General features: G+C 34.3%; 1 protein-coding gene across 7 annotated transcripts; it reads left to right on the top strand.

The window, feature by feature from the left end:
• Positions 1 to 312: 312 nt before the first annotated feature.
• On the top strand, positions 313 to 24285 carry LOC128553498 (uncharacterized). 7 transcript variants are annotated; one of them, XM_053534669.1, is made up of 12 exons: positions 313 to 2680; positions 2729 to 8679; positions 10582 to 10758; positions 12330 to 12454; positions 13448 to 13598; positions 13963 to 14076; positions 16809 to 16925; positions 17324 to 17392; positions 17925 to 17993; positions 18743 to 18811; positions 21320 to 21404; positions 22553 to 24285. In XM_053534669.1, the coding sequence occupies exons 2-12, from the start codon at positions 8616 to 8618 to the stop codon at positions 23283 to 23285; spliced, it is 1773 nt and encodes a 590-aa protein (XP_053390644.1). In that variant the 5' UTR covers positions 313 to 2680; positions 2729 to 8615; the 3' UTR covers positions 23286 to 24285. The 7 variants fall into 7 exon arrangements, with proteins under 7 accessions (XP_053390644.1, XP_053390646.1, XP_053390643.1 ...); XM_053534671.1 differs by having other exon boundaries at positions 313 to 2700; positions 2769 to 8679; XM_053534668.1 differs by having other exon boundaries at positions 313 to 8679.
• Positions 24286 to 27194: the final 2909 nt, after the last annotated feature.

Genomic DNA, 27194 nt, shown 5'->3' with positions numbered 1-27194 from the left:
AAGGCTAAAACGTGATTTTTCGACGACTTTGCGTAAAAAGTGTGCACTTGACATTTTGGATAATTGAAAATTGGATTAAGATCAGATTTTGTTATTATTTAAACATGTTATCAAGGATGCAACTTCTTTTTGAAATTCCCGCTCATTACGCCCTCTTTACCTTAAGGCACATACCTAATTGGTGGGTAATTTAAATTGAACTTACCTAATGAATTTTAATCTATGAGACAGTAACCTAATATTCTCTACATAAATACTCGGAATTATGTGCAAGATACATATGAATTTTATAGGTAGATAACATTATTTATGTCATTGTTGTACATTTTGGGCGAATCGGTCCTATTCTGAATTATGTTAATTTATATACTACGGTAAAAGCCAATCAATGAATTCCTTTTATCACGTGATACCGTTGAACCAATCGAGAAACGGCATCTTCCTTCTTCGTCAGCATTCAAGAATGAATAGCACGCTTCTTTCTTTAATTTTATTTTGGCTAATTTCTGGTTTTATCTTAAGTGATTTGGTTGAATATCTATGGTAATCTAATACACAACATATTTGTTAACAGTTACACTCTGGTTTACTGCAGTACGGATGGGATATACTTGTAAATTTCGATGTTTTCCTGTACACGGCGTTGGACTGTAAACTTCGTTAAATAATTCAGAATGGCTGTTTACGTCCAGATTTTGGGTCATTCTTTTGTGACATTTCCATTTGAAACTATCGTTGTCGTCATTGGTCAAATATTCTTGTTATCCCGGAGCTAACGTCGAAACACTACGGAATAATTTGGCGGACATTGATAATTTTTCTACGGACGTTATGGTTCTCATGATTAGAACAAACGATTTCTCTTGAACAGAGGCGGACCTCAACACTGTTCCTTTATGAATTGTGGATCTTGCGGACAGGTTGATATTTCTTAAATACGTCAAAAGAGTGCTAATCTGCTATATTTGCCAATGTCAACCTTCTGAAACAGGCCACTACACTTCTCGGTGAAATCACCGGGTTGATGACTCAAATTATCTGTTATCAGCACGGATTCAAGAACATCCGCATACTCAGGTTACTTTTTGACGTATAAATGGAATTTGGTCGCAGTGGCCCAGTCCACTGACTTCTCAGCAGACGGTGTACACCTGTCAGATGGAGGCCAACGGCAGTTATATTCCAACATCCATGCTGCAATGGTTAACACATTAAACAGAGGACTGCAGATTTAGATGAACAAGATACGTAACTTTTTTACTCATAGCATTCTATGCTTTAGATTTGAAAAGAGTATATCAATATTGTCCTGCAGTTAATGTAAGGGGCATTCTTTATGATTAACGTTTGCCCAAATTTTATTCTATGTATCCTACTGGTTTGATTGCTAACAAGGTGAATAATTAATGGTCTATATAAAACTGTGCAATATGTTGCCATGCTAAAAACGTTACAGAATGATAACATTTCAAGATTTTTCATTGTTTTAGTCTTGTTATGGTGACATCTGCTGCATTTAATCAAACTATGTACCTTGTAACCTTTCCTGATGTAAATTTTCATTCAGTAAATAATTCTCTGATATTTTCATTATTATGAAATTTATAGTTGTATCCGATGAAAGGTTTATCTAGGCGGTGCAGTCTGACATTTTAAATGGTATATTAAATGATGTAAACAGCTCTGACCTTCAATTCAATATAAAGATTGTGGTGTAGCATGAATGAGTTTTTAATTATTTTATCAACCGCAGCTCGCAATCATGCGATATCAAGTTACAGTACGATCTGGTACATTTCATAAATTTGTTACCGGCATTTGTTTGGAGTCTAAATATATTGTTATTGTTATTTATTTTTTTTTTTTTTTTTTTTTTTTTGCCACTGAAATCACAATAAAGGTACCAGTGTGAATTTTAATTTTATATGATTGTTTAAAGTATTTATTTGCCTTATCAGTTTCAAACTTGTCATTTTAACGATAAATAAGATAAAACTGCTATTTGACAAATGTTTTTAAGTTCCAGACTATGTTCTGATGTTCCAGACGATGTTCCAGACTATGTTCTGATGTATTATAACAGTGACAAAATAATTATAATAATTTTTTTCTTTAATAGTAAGTTTTCACAGTTTGTTACATAGTCATACGTTACAGACTAATTTTAGATTTCCGTACGAGTTACGATGTTCGAGATTATGTCTCTGATGTTTTCTGGACGGTCTATTTTCTGATATTGTCCAGACTATATTCTGAAGTTCATGAATATTTGCTTATGTTACTGACTATTTTGTTTTCAGGATTTTTGTTCTGATGTTCTAGTTTCAGACTTTGTTCTGTTGCTACAGATTATTACGTTCTGATATTCCAGACTTTGTTCTGATGTTCCAGACTATTTTTGATGTTCCAGACTATGTTCTAACGTATGATATGAACATGAAATAGTACTATTCGCAGTGTTTTAATGTTATTATGTGTCACAGACTATGTTCTGAAGTTCATGAATGTTTGCTGATGTTACAGACTACTTTGTTTTTCAGTCTTATGTTCTGATATTCCAGATTTATTATATGACGTTCCAGACTTTGTTCTGACTGATGTTCCAGACTTTGTTCTGAGGTTCCAGACTGATGTTCTGATGTTTCAGACTATATTCTGAGGTTCCAGACTATGTTCTGATGTTTCAGACTATGTTCTGATGTTTCAGACTATTTTCTGATGTTCTGAGGTTCCAGACTATGTTCTGATGTTCCAGACTATGTTCTGAGGTTCCAGACTATGTTCTAATGTTCCAGACTATGTTCTAAGGTTCCAGACTATGTTCTGAGGTTCAAGGCTTTTTTCTGAGGTTCCAGACTCTCTTCTGACATATGATATATACATAAAATAGTATTATTAAGTTTCACAGTGTTTTTGATATTATTATGTTTGTCTTACAGATATTTTCCAGACTATGTTCTGCAGTTCATAAATATTTTCTTATGTTACAGACTACTTTGTTGTTATTTTTTTTTCAGACTTATGTTGTGACTTTCTAGACTTTGTTCTGATGTTCCAGACTGATGTTCTGATGTTCCAGACTATTTTCTGAGGTTCCGGACTATGATTCGAGGTTCCGGACTATGTTCCGAGGTTCCAGACTATGTTCTGAGGTTCAAGACTACGTTCTGAGATTCCGGACTATGATCCGAGGTTCCGGACTATGTTCCGAGGTTTCAGACTTTGTTCTGAGGTTCCAGACTATGTTCTGAGGTTCCGGACTATGTTCCGAGGTTCCAGGCTTTTTTCTGAGGTTCCAGACTTTGGTCTGACGTATGATATATACATGAAATAGTATTATTAAGTTTCACAGTGTTTTGATATAAATAGTATTCTGTTTGTCTTGCAGATGTTTTCCAGACTATATTTTGTAGTTCATAAATATTTTCTTATGTTAAAGACTACTTTGTTGTTAATATTTCAGACTTAAGTTATGATGTTCTAGACTTTGTTCTGATGGTCCAGTCTGATTTTCTGATGTTCCAGACTATGTTCTGAGGTTCCAGACAATGTTCTGAGGTTCCGGACTATGATCCAAGGTTCCGGACTATGTTCCGAAGTTGGTTCCAGACTATGTTCTGAGGTTCCGGACTAAGATCCGAGGGTCCGGACTATGTTCCGAGGTTCCAGACTTTGTTCTGAGGTTCCAGACTATGTTCTGAGGTTCCAGATTACGTTCCGAGTTATCGGACTATGTTCCGATGTTCCAGACTGTGTTCTGGGGTTCCAGAATTTGTTCTGAGGCTCCAGACTATGTTCTGAGGTTCCAGACTATGTTCTGGCGTACGTCATTTTTCTCAGTGTTCTAATATTATTATGTTCTTCTTACAGATGGAACGCCAAAAACGCTCTGCTACCACGAGACAGATACTCATTTATAGTACCAGACGGTACACCAGCATGTTGTGCCTAAAACAAACAAGGAGGTATCGTCGACAGTTTACGAAAATACGTCAATTTCAGACTATTCAAACAGTGAGGAGGAACAAGACAATTTAGTTCATGTCGTAAATTCACATGTAAATCAGCTTGCAGGAAATATGCTTGGTAGCCATACATACTTCGTCGAACCGATTTCCACCCCAACGACGCTCTCAATTTCGCAGTCCCTAAGTAACAAAACAAATTCAGAACAACAAGTTCATCGACTTTGCATTACTGTTACCAAACATGGCTTTACCCCATGTAGAAAAACAAAACAACATGCACACCCTTTCCCTAATAATTCTTTTTAAGGAAACATCTTCCGTAGACCCACCTAGTTCCTTAACAATATCTGCTGGTCATACAACAGGCGAGGTTTATGCCGAGAGCCACGATGCCCTCGGCCCCATACGGGTAAATGTTTTGTCAAGATACTTAAGGGGATCATCAGGTCACGACTACTTAATACTAGGTTTCACCATATGTTTTCATCTTGGTTACACTGGTCCTCATCGCAATTCTTCATGCTCCAACCTCTGATCTTATTCTGAATACCCGAATGTTTTCCAACGAAAACTACTAACAGATTTATAAATGTGCTAATTTCATAAAAGGTCCTTCTTCGGAAAGACCTTTTCGTACCCTTCACGATAGTACACCTTTCAAAACACATGTATCTGTGCCCATTACGGGCCTTACAGATATATTTAAACACAATCTGAACTTGGAAGGGTCCTTTATTACGATTTCCTGCGGCCATCCAATTCCTTCAACTTTCATCCGACGCATTCTCAAACTCTGTGTAGAAGACTGTCGGCTCGGCCCGATTACGTTCACAACACACTTATTCAGTATTAGAGGGACAACTTTGGCCCATGGCATGCAATTCTCCAATACACAAATTTCACGCTTCGGCAGTTGGTCATCACAGGCTCACACAAACTACATACGTCAAAACATCACAAACGATCCGGTATAACAGCTATATAGTCGAGTGTGATTTTCAGAGGTCACATTCTGTCTTGACGGGTATATTGAGCAACCATTTCCAGTCGTATTTAAAGGCTTACCGCCAATTTGAGTTTCTTTCTTTATTGTCTGTCTGGGGTAGCAAAGCGTTACATATATTACAAGTGTTCGTTTTTAGTTTACCATGGTTGTCACAGTGAAAGAATTAAGCACGGCTAGATCTATATGATAATATAAATACGTCGAATGAACAGTCTCGCTATGTACCGCGGAAGTTATACATGCACTGCTCGATTGTCTGAGGCGACGAGCTTATATTCCTGAATTGTCATTTGCTCGACTGATTAAAACAGCGAGCAAGGATATTTCTTATAACTTGACTGACTGAGGCAGCAAGCTTAATGCTTTAGTTTGTTTTTGTTGTTGTTTGTATATATTACCCGACTGACTGAAGCAGCGAACTTAGAACATATTCAAAGATCAATTTTAAACAAGTTTAGATGTTATACTGTTTGCAAAGTGTCAAAGTGTCGTTTTAGCTCGACTGTCTGAGGCGGCGAGCTTTATCGTCTTTTCCCTTTGCTCGACGAGCTCGAGCTTATGAAACATAAGGTGTGCATCGATTTATAAACAAAGACAGTCAGTACTGCTCGATTGTCTGAGGCGACGAGCTTACTGTCTTCAATTTTTATTTGCTCGACTGAAGCAGCGAGCCTGAAATTTTTCTTACTACTTGTCTGACTGAGGCAGCAAGCTTCATGTTTAAGTCTGTTTTGTTGTTGTTTTTGTAAACTACTCGTCTGACTGAGGCGGCGAGCTTAGAACATATTCAAGTGTGTGTTTTAGATATTATATTGTTTACAAAGTGTCCTTTTAGCTCGATTGATTGAGGCGGCGAGCTTTATCGACTTTTCCCATTGGTCAACGAGCTCGAGCTTATGAAACACAAGGTGTGCATCGATTTATAAACACAAACAGTCAGTACTGCTCGATTGTCTGAGGCGACGAGCTTACTTTCTTTATTTTTATTTGCTCGACTGACTGAAGCAGCGAGCTAGAATTTTTTCTTATTACTTGACTGACTTAGGCAGCAAGCTGAATGTTTTAGTTTTTTGTGTTGCTTTATATATTACTCGACTGTCTGAGACATGAGCTTAAAGCATATTCCAAGTGTCAATTCGACGCAGCAACTTTCAATGTTATATTGTTTGCAAAGTGTCGTTATAGCTCGAGTGGCTGAGGCTACGAACTTTATAGTCATTTATCATTGCTTGACGAGCTCGAGCTTAAGAAACATTAGTGGCGTCTCATTTTATAAGCAGAGACAGTCAGTAGCAACGGTTTTCCTTTTAATACTGAACTTGTTCTTTGTTAAACTTGGCTTGTCTAGTGTTAGTCATTTGAACGAAATTGTTCTACCTTTTTGTTTCTATACGATTCTTGCTATTGTTTTGTACAAAATTTATAGACACACCATAGTCAATTACTAACGTGTTTTATATATTTCTGACCATCCTATAACATTATTTTTCGGAATGAAATATCTGTCTTAGGCGGCAATCATTTGCAATTCACCTTATAATCTTCTTAAACTTGTTAACACACCCACATCATACTTGTTACATGGATATTTACCATGACACTCAAGCATCTGTCCCTGTGTCTCTGGGCGGCATCCCAGGTCACTTGTTCCCTGGTCTTTCGTGGCGGTATTTTTCGCCCAGATATGTGAAAATATATATTTGTTAAGGTATTGTTCGGCAAAATAAATATTGCCCTTTTTCAGTCAACACTTAGTTCACTCTTATATTTTCCCATACATAGTCCCCAGGGTCAGTGCTTCGTTGTGAACAGATGCACATAAATGAATTTTATAGGTAGATAAAATTATTTATGTCATTGTTGTACATTTTGGGCGAATCGGTCCTATTCTGAATTATGTTAATTTATATACTACGGTAAAAGCCAATCAATGAATTCGTTTTATCACGTGATACCGTTGAACCAATCGAGAAACGGCATCTTCCTTCTTCGTCAGCATTCAAGAATGAATAGCACGCTTCTTTCTTTAATTTTATTTTGGCTAATTTCTGGTTTTATCTTACCACCACTTCCCATTCCACCTCCTCTTTCAAGTGACAATTTTATAATTTTGAAAGATTTCTCTTAATATGCAAATTCACCTACATTTCTTGATATGCTTTCGGTGGTTTTATCCGCCCTAATATGTGAATATATATATTTGTTATGGTATTGGGCTGTAACTTCATTCAGATATGAGAACATATCTATTTGTTAAGGGCGGTATGTTTCGCCCAGATATGTGAAAATATAAATTTGTTAAGGTATTTTTCGGCGGTATTTTTCGCCCAGATATGTGAAAATATATATTTGTTAATGTATTGTTTAGCAATGGCGGTATTTTTCGCCCAGATATGTGAAAATATATATTTATTAAGTATTTTGGTACGGGGCGGTATTTTTCGCCCAGATATGTGAAAATATATATTTGTTAAGGTATTGTTCGGCAAAATAAATATTGCCCTTTTTCAGTCAACACTTAGTTCACTCTTATATTTTCCCATACATAGTCCCCAGGGTCAGTGCTTCGTTGTGAACAGATGCACATAAAAGTAATATATCATATACAGTACAGGTATATCATGCTGTATAAACTTAAGAGGTACAATCTATGGTACAGTCGAATACACTGCGAATATCAAAATGGTTTCAATAATCTTGTATAATGGTACATGGTTGTGATAAAAATTAGCACATGTACAATGCCAGAAAAACGTGCCAGATAAAATAACAAATTACTTTGTTCTCTGATATAGTGTTCGCATGCTCGACGTATTTTTCTTATACTTCTGGATTTCTTAACAACGTTGAACAGGTTACATCAGATTGTACCGAATCAGTGGTGCTTCTGGTAAAATCATGATTACACCCTTATATCATCTTGATATGTTAATAATACAGCAATTAGCATTATAACTGTGACCTTCCTCAACAATTACCTTACATCCTGTCAATTAAGATGAGAGATGCAGATACTCCTTTCGTTTCCTTTGCAGTCTATCCACTAAATAGTGTAAAGCAGTATTTTATCCTGTATATATATATGTATAAGTCTTCATGTGTTATTTTAGTTTTTATCTGCATTTTGATATTTTGATATTCATATTTAAATAATGCAGTCAAGAAAAACCAGTTCATTTGATTGTTTTTGCAATACGTAACAATGAATATATTGTATTAAGCACTTTTAAACGTCAATGAAAATAATGTTAAATAAATGTGATTTAATATTAATTTACAACAGTGACCTTTGTTTTTTATAAGATATGTTATATATAAACAGCAAAACAACTAAATTTACAAAAAGAATAAAAATTCGGACAGCTTGATGTGACAGATCCACATAACTTCTTTTGTCTTATTTAAGGGGTTCACATCTGCTTTCTAATTTCAAAATATAGACATGATAATTTTAACCAGTCTAAAATATTGTAACTATAAATTCGATTATTAAGTATGTACTGCACTTTCAAATCATTCCTTTAATCAATAATATTACTTCAGAATTATTAATATGAGCGGATGTTTCTAATTGTTTAAGGATGTGCAAATTAAGTTTTGAAATATATTTAACACAATTATAATTTCATTTAGTATCTAATATGGCTACCTTCAATAAGTCTTTGTGCTTGCTTCTAGTTATATATAAGATTACATGGTCTTTAGGTGAGTTTTTTTAATGATAATATAGATGATATGATATTTTATATAGCGGCTGAGAAGCCATGGTAGTTGGTATATAAATATTTCATTGGATGGGGCAGTAAATATAGTCCTCATAAGGACACTGTCAACCAAGGCGAAGTTGATGCTGACAGTATTTCTCCGAATGTCGATTATACGACTTTCCGATGAAATGTAATGGGACATTTATTTTATTAGACACACAAAAAAGAAAGAGTTTGTTTCAATGTGCATACTGGTTCGAGTCGTAAATTCGGCCAGGTCGTAAATATTCGGCCACCCACTTTAAAGCTTTTTTTCGAGCCAGATGCTTGAGAACGCATTTGTGTCATCACAAGCACTTGCGTTAGCAACAAAGTCGGCAAAAAATAACAAGTTGAGGTGAGTAGAACAAAAGTTGTCCTTCCCTAAAGTTGTGTACTCTTAACAGCAAATATTTTGTCTCGCGGGTCGCGTGACGTCATTGCACGCGCTCATTTATGCTGAGGCCCAGCAAGGGTTAATTCAAATCTAAACTTTATAACACTAAAAGAACATGCGCTAACTAGCATAAAACGCGTTAAAACCAAGAAAATGAATATATTGTCCCTCAACGCCATTGAATTTCCATGTCTATGTTGTTTTTTCACGTTGACGTCATTTCCTTTTGAATTATCCGTTTTAGGGCCGTAATACATTTATGCTTTGCCACGGAAAGCGCATATATAAAAAGGTGTTATAATAGCACCTGAGCGGGAGATTCTCTTTACTCTCCTGTTGAAACACCCCCGAAAAGTGACAAGAACAGCAGTTTTATGCTAAAATGTGTGATAAACAGTGACGTAAAAAATACACTACGTCATGCTGGTGTGAGAAGGATGACAGGCGCTTTTTAAATCTCTGTTGGCAAATATTTCCCACGAGGTATGCTGTTGAAAATTGATTGCAGTTTGTTGAAAAAAGAACAATTTTGGCTGTTGCATCGATTCATTTCCAACAAAATGTTGAAAATACAACCAACTAACCGAATATTTACAACTCTAGAAGGTATAATGTGGAGGCTAAACCTGTCTGTTATTTTTAGCGCGGTTGCATTGTTTACCATCCTGTAAACGGCTGTTAATGATAACAATCAATTGTGCTTGTATCAAAGCACATATGGTAGAAATGTTGTACAAATCAGTTGTAAAACGAAAGAAATATTTATGAAAAACCGCAAAAAGTGGCCGACTTTACGACTCGAACCAGTATGTCACAAAAAAAATCAATGTGTTCTAGTCTAGAAAGACATGCACATTGATACCGAACAGTTCTGCAGCAGTAAAGTTGCAAATCGTGAACACTGCCAATGCGTTCACTGTACGTTTCTCTAATGAATGGCAAATAGTTATAACCCTTTTGAATTGGCAATAGAAGTTATTTGCCATGTTAAGTCTAATTTTCCTGCAGCTCGCTCCGAGACATTAAACTCTACAAAGATTCGTGTTTTAACAAAATTGTGTCATGGTTATAAAAGAAAATAGGTGTTTATAATATACAAATATTTCATCCCTGACAGGGTGATATGAAAAATGTTGGAGAATCAACTATTTTTATTACCATCTGCGAAATGCAATATTTATTTTATCATACCGAAACATAATACTATAAAAGATCTAAACATTTACAGGGGAAAAAATCAACATAATTGGTTAATTAATTTTATTGCAATAATCAATAAAATGCAGAGTATAAACACAAATAAAATATAGGCTTATATGTAGATTTTTTTTTTATGTGTGTGGTAAAGGCAGGTTCTGAAGAGCTGTGGAAAAGTTGTTGTAAGATCTACGTTAATGTCTTTTTTGTCGGTCTTTAGGCTAACGCTTCTCAAGCAAATACCAAACCATTATTTTGTATCCAAAGGTGCTTATTATATATCAACAAGCCAGAGGGGAACCTACGAAGACAAGCAGTGCCGGATGGCAGTTCCTGGGATTTCGAAAAAAGGTGAAGCACGCCTTGACATAAAGGACCTGATGGATATGGATGAAACTCTGTGGATAGGATACTTCAAGTCTGAAATGGCATTCGAATATATTGGTGATTATATAGAGTTATAGATCTATGTGTATATGGAATATATATAGACAATTTATATATTTCTCGAGCGCAGAGAGTGAAAATGTGAAAGTTTTCTCTCTTCGATTTGAGATATATTACATATTTTTGAAATACAAATACATTGCTTTTTTTATTTCAAGCTGATGGATTAAAAACAAGAAAAGAATCTATTTCACACTGTGAGTGATATGGGCAGTATTGTATAAAACAAACTGGCATTACATAAGCATTCACGGTTATATTCAAAGTTACCCTTATATGAACAAAAACGTTTGTTTGTTTAACGGAGAGCGATAACCCTATGTGTCTCTCAAGTAACCATGCATTTACCACTCGTCTATGAATACCCCGAAAATTGTCATGTAGTTTCATATCTCGATTCTTTGTATCTATGATATGATTTGTTTTATTTGACATGAATATTGTATTTAGAAATATTGAAAGAAGCCAACGTTTTTTGTACTAAATGTAATATGAATCAAGTATCATTTTTTATGAGTGTGCCCATTTTATAATGATTTGAGAAAAACATGTTTACGTAGATATTATTGTAGTTGGCCTAATATCAACAAATCTAAATCAATAATGAAACACACACGGAGAAATGTTTTTGTTGAGTTACATGACGCTCAAAAAAGAAATAAAATTAGTTAAATTATGTGTTTAATGTTTTCATTATATATGTCAAATTTATGTCATAGAGATATGTTAACATGAAAATTGTTTATACTACACTTTTATGTTCTTGTAATATTATAGATAAATGTGTAAACCGCCACAACGTTATTTGGCGATGGACATTACTGGTATCTGGTGGTTCGTTTCTACCATGTATGTTAACTGACGTCATACATTGTGTGTTTGCCTGAAAAAAGTATTTTAATACGAAACGCATTGCAAACTTGAGTTGTCTTCTATCTTTAACCATAATATGTTTATGCCAAATAAAATATTTGACTTGACTTGATCGTATGACAGGTTCATAAAGTTCACTGATTAGGTCATCGGACAACGGACCTAGTATTTAAACAAGTGCAATACATAAAGTAATTTGAATGTCTGTAGGTCTGTTGGCAAATTTAAACCTGCATGAAAGAGAGAGGTCAATGTTAAAAATAATTAAAAAATATGTAATATTCGACGAAGAAGTTTTAAGTCTGTTCGTTATCATTGAGGTATGACATGAAATTTAACAGATGCTCTGAACAAACTACCAGGTACTCCGCTGAAATAGACATATATAAAGGTTTTACAACAAAGTCAAAATCATTTAATTGTTGATAGCATGCTATTTTGTGAAATGCTTAGTATTCAGAATTTTGGGAAAGTACCCAGTTAGAAAATAAGTTTATGTGCAGAAAGGAAAAGTAGACTAGAAACAAATAATAGTAACTTAAATGAATATTAGTTAACCTAAATACTGGTGAGCATGCACAAAGAATTTAACTTTTTGTTGAAAACTGGAGAATTTAACAGGTTTTTTTCCAGTGTATTATGTCTTAAACATACCTGTCTTTAACCACGGTTATGTCGGTTCATTTATTTTTCAGGCTGTGTAAAAGAAAGTGATATTCCTACAGACCAAAATCTATCAAAAGAAAGTATAAATGGCAGTCTTCACAAGTGTTACAAAAAATGTCAAGATTTAGAGGTTATTGGTGTAACAAAGGAAAAGGTAATCAATGACTTTGCATTTTACTGGCATCTGGTGGTTCGTTTCTACCATGTCTAGCTGTCGTGTTTGCGCAACAGTTACAACGCGTATGGTAGCACCACAACACGAGAAAACGACAAAGATAGAGCGCAGCTCGACATTTTTATGCCGTTACGCGCCCTATTTTATTGTGTCATGCTGGCAGGGAAGCCATGCGACAACTCGTGGAAACGACACATTTTTTTACCGTGTTTCGCTTTGCGGTTGACATGCGAAGTTAAATTACATCATTGTTATTTTATTAGATGTTCACTTCCCAATCTGCAGTCGTATTTAAACTCGTGTGATTTTTTGTGTTACTTAGACTTTAATTTGAAATGGTTTACTGCAACAAACCACTTCTTCGAAGACTATTTTCTAATCAGTTAGACACATATAATTGCGGAAATAAGTAACCGGATACAATATAATTATTCCGACAATAATAAACTCAATGACCTGCTTAGACTCGATTTGCGTATTCCCCATTTCAAACACTTCACGTCTGTTGCTTGTTCCACAAGCTGTCTATGTCCTTAGAAATGAATTGGTTTGGTACTGGTCCCCTGTGGTGTTTCGCTGTGCCCTTAATTGTATTTCACTTGGTGCTCAGGCTTCTTCAAAGTCATTTAATGCTTACGTTAAAGGTTTCATGGGTTTTGATTGATATATCTTTACAAGAGCATACTTGTGTTTAACAATGTGTTCCTGTGATTACTGTTGTGTGTGTAAGGAATTATTTGATAACACTTTGAAGTATCATCCAGTCTTTTTGCGTTGATGACCACGAGTTAGAATTGACCGTAGCCTATTACCGGAATGCGACTTTCTCGAAATAAAATCATTATTATCATTATCATAATTATTATAAGACGAATTTATAAGTATCTAGAACCTATTAAAAATTAGTATTTCCAGTCATCTTTAAGGCAATTTGAATTTTCATTGTTTTTCTATACTGTGTTTGACTTTCAGTGTTACTGCTTTGATAGTTCACCACACTCCTGGAACAAATCCCTACACCATTCCAGCTGTAATGCTTTTTGCAAGAATTCTGACAGCGTTTTTTGCAGAGGAACTTACACCGACGGATTTTACGTGTCTTTGTATAGGACCAACCCAACTGGTGATAATATTAAAAATAACTTTATCCATGGATAAGTCAACCATTTCTTTCAAATTTTGTATGAATGGGGGTTACAATATTTGAATGTGTTTTTACTTGAAATTTTGCTAGTTTTTGATACCTTTCGAATAAAGAATTCAATTAATTAGGAGCAATTCGAAAGTACAGTACCAACTGCTGTGAACGTTGGTTTTTATTTTGTGGTAGTTGTTGTTGTTGTTGTTTTATTTGGTTTTTTTTTTTTTTAATTTATTTATTTATTTATTTTTTTGCTAATCGTGTACGTGTTTGTGTACCTGCTTGCAGTAGCTAGACAATCAATGTAACGAATGTATTGTATGTTCTTCAATTGATTTTATTTCAGTAATACAACAGAAACCGACTGACAACTCAAAAGACAACAAAAAGTGTCTCGAGTTTATACCATCGAAAAGAGATTTTGATTGGAAAAGGTGCAGTGATGAGAAAGTTGTCATGTGTAGGTATCATGTATACTTAATAACAGTTAACTCACGTTTAACTGACCTGTGTATCATAATTATACTGTACCTACCATCTTAATCTCATACGCAGTGATCTATCCTTACAGTAAAGAGAGCTTTACCATCACAAATACTCGATAATTTTTTAATTTTCATCATTTGAAATTAGATTTTAGTTATTAGAATTAATGAGCATATTTCAATGATTTATGGCAATCGCGGATAATAAATGAAAAAAAAAATATTATCGAAAATAATAAATAAATAATATTTGAATTTCTTTGCAAATGATTTCCATGATCTCACTTGTGACGGCCGCTAGGGGAGATAATCGCAGCTCGGAGTTCACTAAGGGAGCCAAGATGAATTTTGAGTGTGGGATCAGATAGGCATAGGCCATTTGCCGCGGATCAGTATCACTGATCGTGGATCGAGATCGATCTAAACTCACTCCAACAATTACATTTCTAGAGATAAACTGAGTTATAATTCGCCTCAGAAAGCATTCTTCGAAATATGTGTATATTCATCGGATAAGCATGGTGCATGGTTTTTGTGTAGTTGATTCAATATACCACAGCAATGATACCAGATATAAGTTTAATGTTAATTGGTGCACTCAGTTTAAACATGTTAAGCCCTGTTGCCATCTCCATCGAAGCTACCTACACACTAAGTTTCACTGCTATATCACATGCCTAACTGATGTTTCAATGTTTGTCTCGATAAACGCTACCTACATACCAATGTTGATCTCAACTAATGTTGAGCGAAAACGAGAAACACTTGAACATACTTCAATCTAATAATCAGATTTGTTTATTTATTTACTTATTTATTTATTTATTTATTTATTTATTATTTTTGAAAATCTGGTTAAAAATTAATAACTAGTATTATTTTTTATCGTTTGTCAGTTTTGTTTCATGTTATCTTCATTGACCTTGGCCCTTGATGTGACTTTAATAGTTCCACAAAACTTTGAACGAGCACTTATTTATCAAAATTTTCACTGCTGAATCAATAAGTACATGCAAAATATAAATAATAGAATGAAAGGGAGGGAGTCTTGGGAATGCCACCTCAGAAAATCGTTGGCAAGTATACGTCAAATGGTGCCGTCTAGCGCATAATTGAGCATAAATATTTGACACAGTGACAACTTTAATATTTATAAACTTTGACAAAAATAGACATGTCCCTCCACTTCAAAAACAGAATTGCTAGTAATAAACTGTTTAGTGAGGAGGCGATCCAAACAGTGATGTGTCAACGTTAGGCTATTAAACGTTTTGCTTGAAAGGGGCTCGCAGGTATTACAGGCTTATCTTCCGTACCCTTTGAAGTAACATTAACACCTTTCTTTTCGAAACATATTGCATACTGAGTGTAACAGTTAAACCGGTAACTGTATTGTCTTATGGTTTCAGGTGATAATGGCAAACGTTTACATCTTGGGAAAAAAAATGGTTAGCTGCCGCACAGTTATGCTTAACAAATAGAAGTTATCCAATGTCATATTCAAACGCATTAAAAATAACACACGGCGGTCCTTCAGCATGGACAGGTGTTTTTAGACTGGACATCATTTACACGCAAGGTTTGGAAGCATCAACTATTTCTACAAATCTATGCGACTTATCTTTCAGACCCATGTAACGTATTTATGCGTAATTACTATTTTGACACATTCACGCTTCCGTAGAAACAATATTTATTGACCAGTCAATATTTTACGCTTCCGTAGAAACAATATTTATTGACCAGTCAATATTTTGACATCGTGTGCACAGACACTGTCCAAGTCTTCGTGCAAGCGCAATATTATAGCCACGAATACAAATCTGACCACTCTGGAAACAAATGAAACTGGCTTTATACAAACAATTCGCCCAGTTTTATACGAGGCATTTTGACAGTTCTGTAATCATTATTTGAAAATTATGGCTCACTGAGTCAGCAAACATATAAATGAGGCTACACGTAGATTATTTTAAAACCATTTAACTATAAATACATAAGTGCACAGAAGAGAGTTCAAATGACTTTAAAATCTTGTTTTTAAAGTTATTTCGCGCATTTGCGGACCCTCACTAATGTCATGGTAAATACTGCCGTTTATGTTGAGCACTTTTGGTTTGGTGTCTAAAATCAATATTTTGAGATGATTACAATACATGTATTTTGAGATGATTGCTTAGTCGTGATTATCCATATTTGTAAACTAAAATCCTATATTTGCTGATGCACAACTGTAGTCTGGCTGCTTTCTTCTAGGTTAGTCTGCTAATGCCAGTTTTGATCATAATTCGAACACAACCACATAAAGGGTCTAACCCACACATATCCTTTCATAATTTCTCTAAAAAAATCCATAAAAAGATAGTACTCTAAAAGTGACTAGTGGTACAAACTTATTGACATATGATTTTTGCAAGATATTCTTAAAAATAACCAAAAATATTGTGCAGAAGGTAGTAAACCGTTGCAACGCGTTTGATACGATGCCAAAAAAATCCCTTCATCTTGTATTTTTACCAATATCTAACTTTTATTTTCACCAAATTCATCATGTTTAGTGTCATATATACATCTATGCCAAACTTGCTGGAAATGAACGTGATGAAAAAGTTCATCCAAACATTGGGCGAGTAGCTTTAAAAGTTTAACGGATAAGGCAGACATAGAGACATAGTCCTTACTGCAGTTTTAATTTTCTTCTGTACAGATGAAAATACGACAAGTGGTGCCTTGCATGCCGGATATCTTCAGAAAGAAAAAAAGGGCGAATATTTTCTTCGCTTTACCGATGGCGTTTCCAAAAAGAGAGTATTATGTGAAAATGGTATTGCTTTAAATTAAGACAAGTTATTTGATTAATTATACGAATTCTTATATATTTACAACTTGTAACAGATACTGGCATTTTACAGTATGATCCTATTTCAAGGTTTTAAGTAAACAAAAAAAATGACATGAAGTTTCATACTCACAAACACAGATACGCCACTGTGTTGCTATTCCTTTCTAAGTAAATGATCAGGTGGAATAAAGACTGGGACAATAAGAACTATGTAATGATAAAAAGTGAGAGATTTACTCACACAGTGTAAGATAGCTGGATAGATGACAGAAAAGAAGCCGATTGTGACATCTTTGTCATTATCATTCTTCTTCTTATTATCATTATTTTTATGATCATTATTATTATTATTATTATTACTACTACTACTACTATTATAGAGACTACAGACACAACTACATCGAGAGACGACCAATATATCCAGACTACGCAGCCATCACCGGGTACAAGTACAGTGCTTTATATTGTCTCATTGACCTCCCACCAAAAATTGGTCCGATCTTGGTCCGATATGGTGATGTTTAAACTATTAGGGTCAATCACCAAAACCCATTATTCATGAAATCTTTTTAACGAGATACAAGTTTTATGTCACACTAAATGTCTGTGACAGTGATGCTGAAAATATTTCGAATGCCCCTCATTTTAAAGCATAGCCGAAAGACAATTGCTTTGAATATTCCCTTCGAATTGACAGTATTTCACTTTCTAGTCACATATAAAAACGGGCACAGTATTTTCTTATGACATTTGGCATCGAATTCTGAACCATTTATTGACTTTTATATAAATGTATTTGATTTGCGAATTGGCCATGTTTGTATAACAACATTTGCTGCTAGAATAAAAAAGGTTATAATTGTAATTATTATTATTATCATTGTTATTAGTATTAGTATTAGTATTGTTGTTGTTGTTGTTGTTGTTGTTTTGTTGTTGTTGTTGTTGTTGTTGTTGTTGTCATTATTATTGTTATTATAGAGACGACAGACACAACTAAATCGAGAGATGATCAACAAATCCAAACTACTCAGCCATCACCAGATTCACGTACAGTACTATTGTCTTATTAACCCGAAAATTCCGCATTTGTCCGATTTCGGTCCGATGTCGTCATTACTCATGAACTGTTCAACCAGATAGAAGTACATTAATTGTGTCACAGAGTATTGTCAGAATATATCAAGAATGATCTTAATTTTGCCCTTAATTTTATAGCATGGCCGAAAAAAGTATTTTTCTCTTTTAAGATTTTCTTTAAATTGTTGATACATTCAAAGTAACTAAAACAGTATGTTTGGTATCAAATTTTGAACCATTGTACTGGCCATTACGTGAATGTTTTTGATTGTTTATAATAATTTTGCTATACAGCAAATGAAATGAATTGTGTGCCTTTTTTCAAGAGAATGTTGGTTTTCCATAGCAGCGTATTTGACCATTTTTACGTTGATAAAGAAATAACATGGGAACGCACTCAACTTACGTACCGTTGTAGAACATCGTCGCTGTTATTTCACTTAACTTTTTTTATTTCAACCACTGTATTGTTTCTGTACATTGCAAAATCATTACACAAACATGGTCCATTTTCAGAAAATATACTTTTGCGTTATAGTCAGTGAATGTTTCAAAATTTGGTACCAATTAGGATGCAATCACATGCTGTATCAGACGTGGTTAGTTTACTAAATGTAACCCTATGTAGTGGTAACTTACCACTGAACATCATGATTTTTATATCCAGCGTAGATATTTCAAGAAAATCGTTGAAATAATCATTGTTATTATTATTATAGAAACAACAGGCACAACTAAATCGAGAGATGACCAACAAATCCAGACTACGCAGCCATCACCGGATACAAGTACAACACTAATGTCTTATTAACCTCCCATCGGCCCGATTTCGATCCGATATGGTCTGACATTATGAATGAACGTTTTAACCAGATACAAGTATCATGTCACAGATTAATGTCGAATACATGTCGAATGATCTTAATTTTGCCCTAAATTACTGTGAAATGGTTCAAATTATTAGTCCCCTACTGGTTGAAAACCAGTTTCGGGGACTATAGGAATGCACTTTTCCGTCATTCCGTCATTCCGTCCGTCCGCAATTTCGTGTCCGGTCCATAACTCTTTTATCCATGAAGGGATTTTATTATTACTTGGCACAAATGTTCCCCATGATGAGACGACGTGTCATGTGCAAAACCCGGACCCCTAGCTTAAAGGTCAAGGTCACAATTGGAGGTCAAAGGTCAACAGGGCTTTTTTCCTGTCCGGTCCATAACTCTCCCATCCATGAAGGGATTTTAATATCACTTGGCACAATTGTACCTCATAATAAGACGATGTGTCATGCACAACTTTCAGACCCCTAGCTCAAAGGTCAAGGTCACACTTAGTAGTCAAATGTTAACATGGCATGAACAGGGTCTGTTTCGTGTCCGGTCCATAACTGTTTCATCCATGAAGGGATTTTAATATTACTTGACACAAATGTTCCCCATGATGTGACGACGTGTCATGCGCAAAACCTGCACCCCTATCTCAAAGGTCAAGGTCACAGTTAGAGGTCAAAGGTCAACAGGGCTTTTTTCCTGTCCGGTCCATAACTCTCTCATCCATGAAGGAATTTTAATATCAATTGGCAAAATTATATGTCATAATAAGACGATGTGTCGTGCACAACTTTCAGACCCCTAGCTCAAAGGTCAAGGTCACACTTAGTAGTCAAATGTTAACATGGTATGAACAGGGTCTGTTTCGTGTCCGGTCCATAACTCTGTCATTCATTAAGGGATTTCAATATTACTTGGCACAGATGTTCTCCATGATGAGACAACGTGTCATGCGCAAATCCCGGAGCCCTTGCTCAAAGGTCAAGGTCATACTTAGAGGTCAAAGGTCTAATTCAAGAAGGACTTTGTCTGGAGCATTTCTTCTTTATGCATGGAGGGATTTTAAGGTAACTTGGCACAAATGTTCACCACCATAAGACAAATTGTCTTGCGCCAGAACCAGGTCGCTAGGTCTAAGGCCAAGGTCATACTTAGAGGTCAAAGGTCAAATTCAAGAATGACTTTGTCCGGAGCATTTCCTCTTCATGCATGGAGAGATTTTGATGTAACTTGGCACAAATGTTCACCACCATGAGGCACACTTTTTTAGAATTACGTCCCTTTGTTGTTACTATAAATAGATTACATTGTAACTTTTTTATTTCTGGCCGTAGGGAAAAATCGAGACCACTTTTCTGTGGTACAACATGCATGTTACATCCAATATTTAGGTGTGTTTTGATCTATCTCTACCTGGTAAAGATTTTCTTGTAGACTTACATTTTATAGATTTTTTTTTTTTAGGATTAAATTCAATGAAAAACGAATAAAAGCAGACTCGGTTTGATTAAGTCTGTTCATGAGAGGTAGTGAAATGTGCATCACCTCTCACGTCCCCTAGCACCGGCTTAAGCGGAACTCTATTACACAGCTATTGAATGGACTCCATGAGAAATACACTGAAACTTACTTTCGTTTAATGACAGGCGTTGCACCAATTTTGTACCATGTTGTATGGAGTAAGAAAGAAGCGTTACCTAGATAAAAAGATACGTTACTATTCATACATGTAAATATAATAATCTGGCGGGATTTTTATAGAGAGTTTATATCGATATCTCCGGTCTGAAAAGGTTTGCAGTCGAAGCCGTTATGTCGGATTCCATGGTCATAAAACATTTTTGCTAACACAAAATGACCCAAAAGACTACACTGCAAACTTCTCAACAGATTATGTAATCAAGAATTAAGAAATGAATGAAAAAAACAACATGTTACAAATTGCATGCATCAAACATTCAGGTATTGTATGGTAGGTTAAAAATGAACGGCACATGTTATTTCTGAGCAAGATATATCTTGTTACTCGTTCATGATAAGCGAAAATATGTAGTTTAAACCTAATTCTAACAAGACCCAATTGATTTTCCTATTAAACAAAGAAGGCTAAAATTGTATATTATTATTTAGTACGTCACAGTTATTACGTCATTGCGGTGCGCACACAAAGCGCAAATATATTGTGGATGTAGCCTATATAATCCTTTCTGTTATGTTAGAATCAAAACAAGGGGAGTGTATTTAGTTATCGTTGTTAGAACTTGTTGGTCCCGTTTTACATATTGCTTATTTTGAATATTGTAGAGATGTTATTTTAGATATGTAAAGATATGCAATAAAATTGAAATAATATATCTCAAACAGTGATTCCCTCTTGAATAAAATCCTTGTTTGTCGTTCAGATGTGTATTATTATCTAATTATTTTATATAACATATAATAAAAATATATATTTTCCTTCCGCAGATACAGGTACTGCTGCCATCGTTTCTATGATTGTGGTGCTGGTCATAATAGCTATTGTGATAGCTGTTGTACTCTTACACAGAAGGTAACTTAACTTTATAAATTATATATTGTTCCATGAAGCAAGGGTTTGAATGTGTTAAACGAAACCTGGTTTAAACTTAGATAAAATAATTTCGTAATAATTGTGTTACATATTTCTTCTTTTTAGTTTTCAGGCAATGTCTACTGTAGACCTTTTTAAATATAGATTTGTATGGTTGTTCCAATAACTTTCTTATCCCCATACAGCACATTCAAATTCTGGGAATCATCGGTTGCGTACGAAGAGTGGCGGAAAAGTTTATTTTCCTGTATACATGATCGGTCTGCCGTGCATTCTACTGTTTATTGTTATTTCCGATAATAACGCAGCTTTTCTTGTATAAATTTATCAAAAGGAGAGATACTTCCTGGTAAATAAAGGATTTTTTTTTTAATTTTGGCTTTTATTTTCATTTAGATATGTTCTCTGTCGGAGAAGCAGAATGTGAGAGTGTTATACAACATAATATAACATTAAATCCCACAAGCATTCTGAAAGATGTATTGTTGTGTACATTGAATAATATATACATTCGCGATAAAGTACATAAAGCTATATTATTCAGAAAAATATTGCTGCTAGTAATGACATTAGGAATAAATATAAATAACAAATAAATAAATGAGTAAGCGACAGTCACATTTACAAATTTGGTGAAATATTTTTATCCACGAACCACTCTCTTACTTTGATATAGTATATAATATATACATCGTCGGGTACGAACTCTACATTCAAGTACGTAAGTAAGATTGTAAAGTGGTCAGCCATCGTATGCTTCTAAAATGTCAGCACAGGAGGTGTTATTTTACGCGTAGGTCTTCATGATTCTTGACACATAAACCCCAATTTTCTCAGCCTTCAAAATTCAGTAAAGGGTGAGATTTCGTCTTAAAATAGGCAGCAATGTCTGTACCTTTCCGCCATTATCCTTACACAACCGATATTGCCGAATATGAATGCACGTGACGGGCACCGTACGAGGAGCAGGAAATTTACGAAACGGTAGACAACATAGATTTATGCAGATGTTTCAAATCCGCTCTGTCCGAAAGAAATACAAAAAGAATGTTATATGGGCTATAAAATCGAAATTTTGAAATCCGAAGTATCACGTGATTTTATAACGCCATAATGTTTTTATTCAGGTGCAAGTCTTCACTACGACTAGACAATAGGCCAAAAACAGAAACAGTGGCCGAATATGAATACAACTATCCGGAATTCACAAACAAAAGCACAAATGCAGAAGCGAACACACCGGGCGATGTTCTTTACAACTATCCCGACTTTACGTTACAAGATGCAAGCAACACAGGAGAAATTAGAATCGGATTAAACACATATGATGACAGTAATATAGATGGTACCTATAACAAAACAAACACTGGAAAGAAGGGTTACTCTAGTACATATGCAAATGAAGACTGTGAATGTAATGATGAACAAGCAGAGCGTGTTTATAACCAGCTTGAAAATGATGACTACAACGTCCTTGGCACACGACAGAAAATGGTACCAGATAAAACTTACGACCAAGCTATCCAAGTACAAAAAAGTGGAACCAGCGCATCAGACGATATCACGTATGACTCAAGTATGTCATCTGGTGTAAAGCTAAAGAAAAATGTCGGTGGGGTTACAGATAATGTTTATAATACAGGAAATGAGATCTACAACAGAATTGGCGAAGAAACAGAAACAAGTGGTGGTAAAAGTGATAACTTATATGGAACTAAGCAAATGGAAAAATGTAAATATATGAAACCGGCTTCTGATACCGATTCTCAAACTTACAATAGCACGTCTGAAATCAGTGAAACATGTGGTTTAACTGACAACCCATATTCAAAACTTGATACTGAACATAAAGATAAATGACAAGTGAAAAGCAAACTTTGTTGAGCCATATTTTTCACAAATCGTATTCTTCACTTCACTGGTCCAATGATGGATAAATAATACTGAGTCTCATTTGAGACACGTTTACCCAAAGTATATATTTTGGTCAAAGATGTCAGGATAATTTATCAATTTTAAAAGTTTAATGTCGACCTATGTATTCCTATTTTTTACATAATTGTGACAACAAGTTTCAATTTAACAATTGTTTGAATGACGACTTAGTATTATTATCACACAATTTTGATATAATTACGACTAGATAATTCACGCACAAATGTATAGCGGTTTGTCTGGTGAAATTGATTGGTTTTGGCGGTCTGGTATCTTATTTTAAGTGATGTTTGTTTGAATCATCGACGTGTAAATTTTGCCAATATCTGTACAGTGTATATAGGCTTATTTATCAATTATTTATCTATTTTCAACAATACACAAAATTTGAATGTTTTGGCATTAGCATAATACCATTCAGTTACTTCATTTCAGCAGTATGAAAATTATTCAAATAATTAATTCATGTCTGCAATACATCAATACATCATAAATACCTATACAAAATGTCAGAAGATTTTCAGTGCATTTATATCATTTCAAATCAAAAGTCATAATTACTGTAAATTATGCTACAATTATCATCGTCTGAGTGTATGATTTGAAAATCATTGTTATGTTAAGTGATTCCCGTATATCTGAAATGCTGTACAAACTTTGCCCCTCACCCCACCCCTCTTCCCAGGCCCGTCTCCTCTTGACATTACTAATTTTCAAAACTTAATACATAAGAAAACTTTGTTATCAAAAAAAATATAATCTGTACAGTCGAATTTCTGGAATTCCAAACTTTAATATAAGGCTTTTTTATTTTATATATAGCATCATTATCTGTACTGTAAGCGTGCGAACTGAAAGTATTTTCATTTGATTTCCTTGAAGGAGGTGTCTCTTTGAATATCACAAATAAAACTTCCAAAAGTTTTATCTTTGTTTATTTTAGCACCAGATGTTTTTGTAAAATGATAAATCTTTTTAAAAAATGCAGCGACTATTTCGTTTCTAGCGTCATCTACAAATTGATCTACTGGCACTTTTCATTTTTTCTTTTCGATTTAATGTTCTTCTCTGGTAGCCCAAATAGCACAAGTGATCAAATGCCAATGCCCCACATAAAAGAAGTGTGCCAACAAATATTTGTCACGAACACTTTCAGCCGAATAACACGTTTAAATCTACTTTTTGATTAATATGTCATCAACTAGAGCTGTAAAATTTGAACCATTACAACGTATGTTAAAAACTTTCTTTACAGCGTAACAGTGGAATAATACCATATGTCGATCAAGTTATATTACGGCCGCCATATTAAAAAGATTCAATTTGAAGAAAAAAATCTTTGTGTCCATTCGGAAACAAATACTAGATTTATTTAAAGTCGTGGCAAGGGTAAAGTGTTAGTTTTCAGTTTGCATAAAAAGGAAACTTCTTTGTTCCTGTTTACAGAGGCAACGCGAATGCGGATAATTTTTCTGCAAAGAGTAGCTGTATAGTGATAGTAGGTTTGCACTTCATACAGACTTGTTGTTGGGTAACCCTTTAACGAAGTGGATACAGTGTCCAACCCCAAATTTACTTTAATGGTGTCAGAAATGTGTTTGACGGACTCCTGCGGCGGGTATGGATGGTCATTCTTTAGAGCTATGAAAAAAGTAAAGGGGGGAATTAGAGAGTCCGCCTATTTTCTCTCCTTGGTTTACTTTAGTTGAAATCGGACAGCTGAAGAGAATTTACTATTTCTTCCGACATGCACACTAAATGAGAAAATGTTTTACCCTGCCTAGCAATTTATAATACTTTTGTGATTTATTGATTCAAGGACAGTTCTTGCTGGGCTTTGCATAAACCTTCAAAATTTAGTGTAAGTGCTAGAGAAGTCAAATATAGGGTGTGGTATGTCCCTTGTGTTTCAATGGGAAATTAGCAAATATGTTTTTCACTTATACCTTAGTAATGCGTCCATAAGAATATAAAATAAAAAGCATTATTGAACTTCTGAATTTCAAAGATGGAATACAAGCTGATTTATAGCTCTTCTTGTCCACTTGAAGTTGTGTTCAGTGTATTGAAAGATGAGGATATAATGGAAGTACTGATTTATCTGTCATTCTACCTAAAACGACATCGACTTGGAATAAAGCTCATTCTCAGACTGCACTCTTGTTAAAATAATTTAATTTTAATAATTCCACGACAATGTGCTTTCTTTGAAAAGTATGTGATAACTGCAGACGGGTATTTTTCTGAAATCTTTGTATGCTTCATTCCACTCCACATTGTCCTGTGCTCGCCTTATTATGATATATATTCTTTAGATATGTGTTTCTCATTCAGTTTTGATTTCATATAGTTGGTTTGTAGTTAAAATGATCTATTTCACTTGCACTTTAGTTCTTTTTATCTGAATTATAAGAAAGTATGTTTTGGAGTTCTATAATTCTAATTTAGTTACTAAAATGTTTCTTTTTTTAAGAAAATGAATATGAAAGTATATATCTTTGATCTTAAATTTTACCATGTCTGTTGTATGTACGTTTTCTAGTAACATTCTATAATATTTAGCTTTTCTGTATCTTATTCAAAGCGTAAGAAACTTCTTCTTAGATGTGTACAAGTATAGAGAATATATCTATTCTGCTTGTACAAAAGTGCAAAGTACTGCGACATAAAATGTTTCTTAATCATGGTGTTGAGACAAATTATTCATAAAGAAACAAAAACAAAATAATTCTTTAAAACACGTTTGATTTTGGTTAAAATAGCATTGAATCTAGATTAGTATCATTTTCAAGGAGTTTTCATCAAATCTTGTATTTAAAAATAAAAAAGACATCGATTTTGCAACAACTTATGAATATATTTTTACACAAAACTGTTAATTTCATACTCACAACAAGTTGGATCCATGTGCATCAATCAGTTTCCATGTTACACTATTAAAAAAAGATTTGAAATAACATTATGCTTATGTCACAGCCTAAACGGATATATCTTCATTTCCAAATGATTGCAACTAAAAGTCAAACGTAAGTATTGCTCAATACCATGTCTGTACAGTCCGAGTGGTATTCTGAACCTCTGGTACAAATACCAAAATTGAAATTTTGTATTACATCTTAATGTAAAAATTAAGTATTTGTCAATAGTATTTTTTCCTTCACCCCGTCGCTTTGCACAGGGGGCTGCCTAGCCGCAGAAGCATGCACTCATATAAAACATACCAGAAAAAAACACCAAGAACCAGCTGAAAAATAGGATTGTAGATGAAATAATTACAGACTAATGAAAAGACATGACAATAGATAGAGAACACAGACGGAAACGAAACAAAGATAACAAAAGGGACAACCTTTATGAAACTTGTATAAAAGAACAGATCTATGTCGTGTTTAGTTATTGTCAAAACATGACACACATTTTTAACACTTTAGAGAAAATATTTTTGTCACTTTTCATCATCATATGATATATTCCTAGACAAATTTAATATCGTGCAAAACTGCTAAAATTGCACCAGAATTACTACTCAGGAATTATTGAAATTTGATATATTTTAACTGTCTACCAAGTGAGAGATCACACTTTTTGCACAATTTTTAGAATACATCATCACATACGATCATTGACATGTTTGATAATGGGCAGGATTGTTTTAATCACACTAGTTATAACAATTGTTCTTGTCTGTTTTCATTTGAAAGTAAGCTCATATGAAATTGAAACGCATTCAAGTATAAAAACACACTCTCTCCATCTAGCGTACATATTAAAAGGTCAGATACCAAAAAAAAAAGAAATTGTTTTTGTTTCATATAAAATATTCATTCACATATT

The sequence above is a fragment of the Mercenaria mercenaria genome, unplaced genomic scaffold, assembly GCF_021730395.1.
Source record: "Mercenaria mercenaria strain notata unplaced genomic scaffold, MADL_Memer_1 contig_3893, whole genome shotgun sequence".
Classification (NCBI taxonomy): domain Eukaryota; kingdom Metazoa; phylum Mollusca; class Bivalvia; order Venerida; family Veneridae; genus Mercenaria; species Mercenaria mercenaria.
This window is presented reverse-complemented; position numbering and strand designations above follow the sequence as displayed.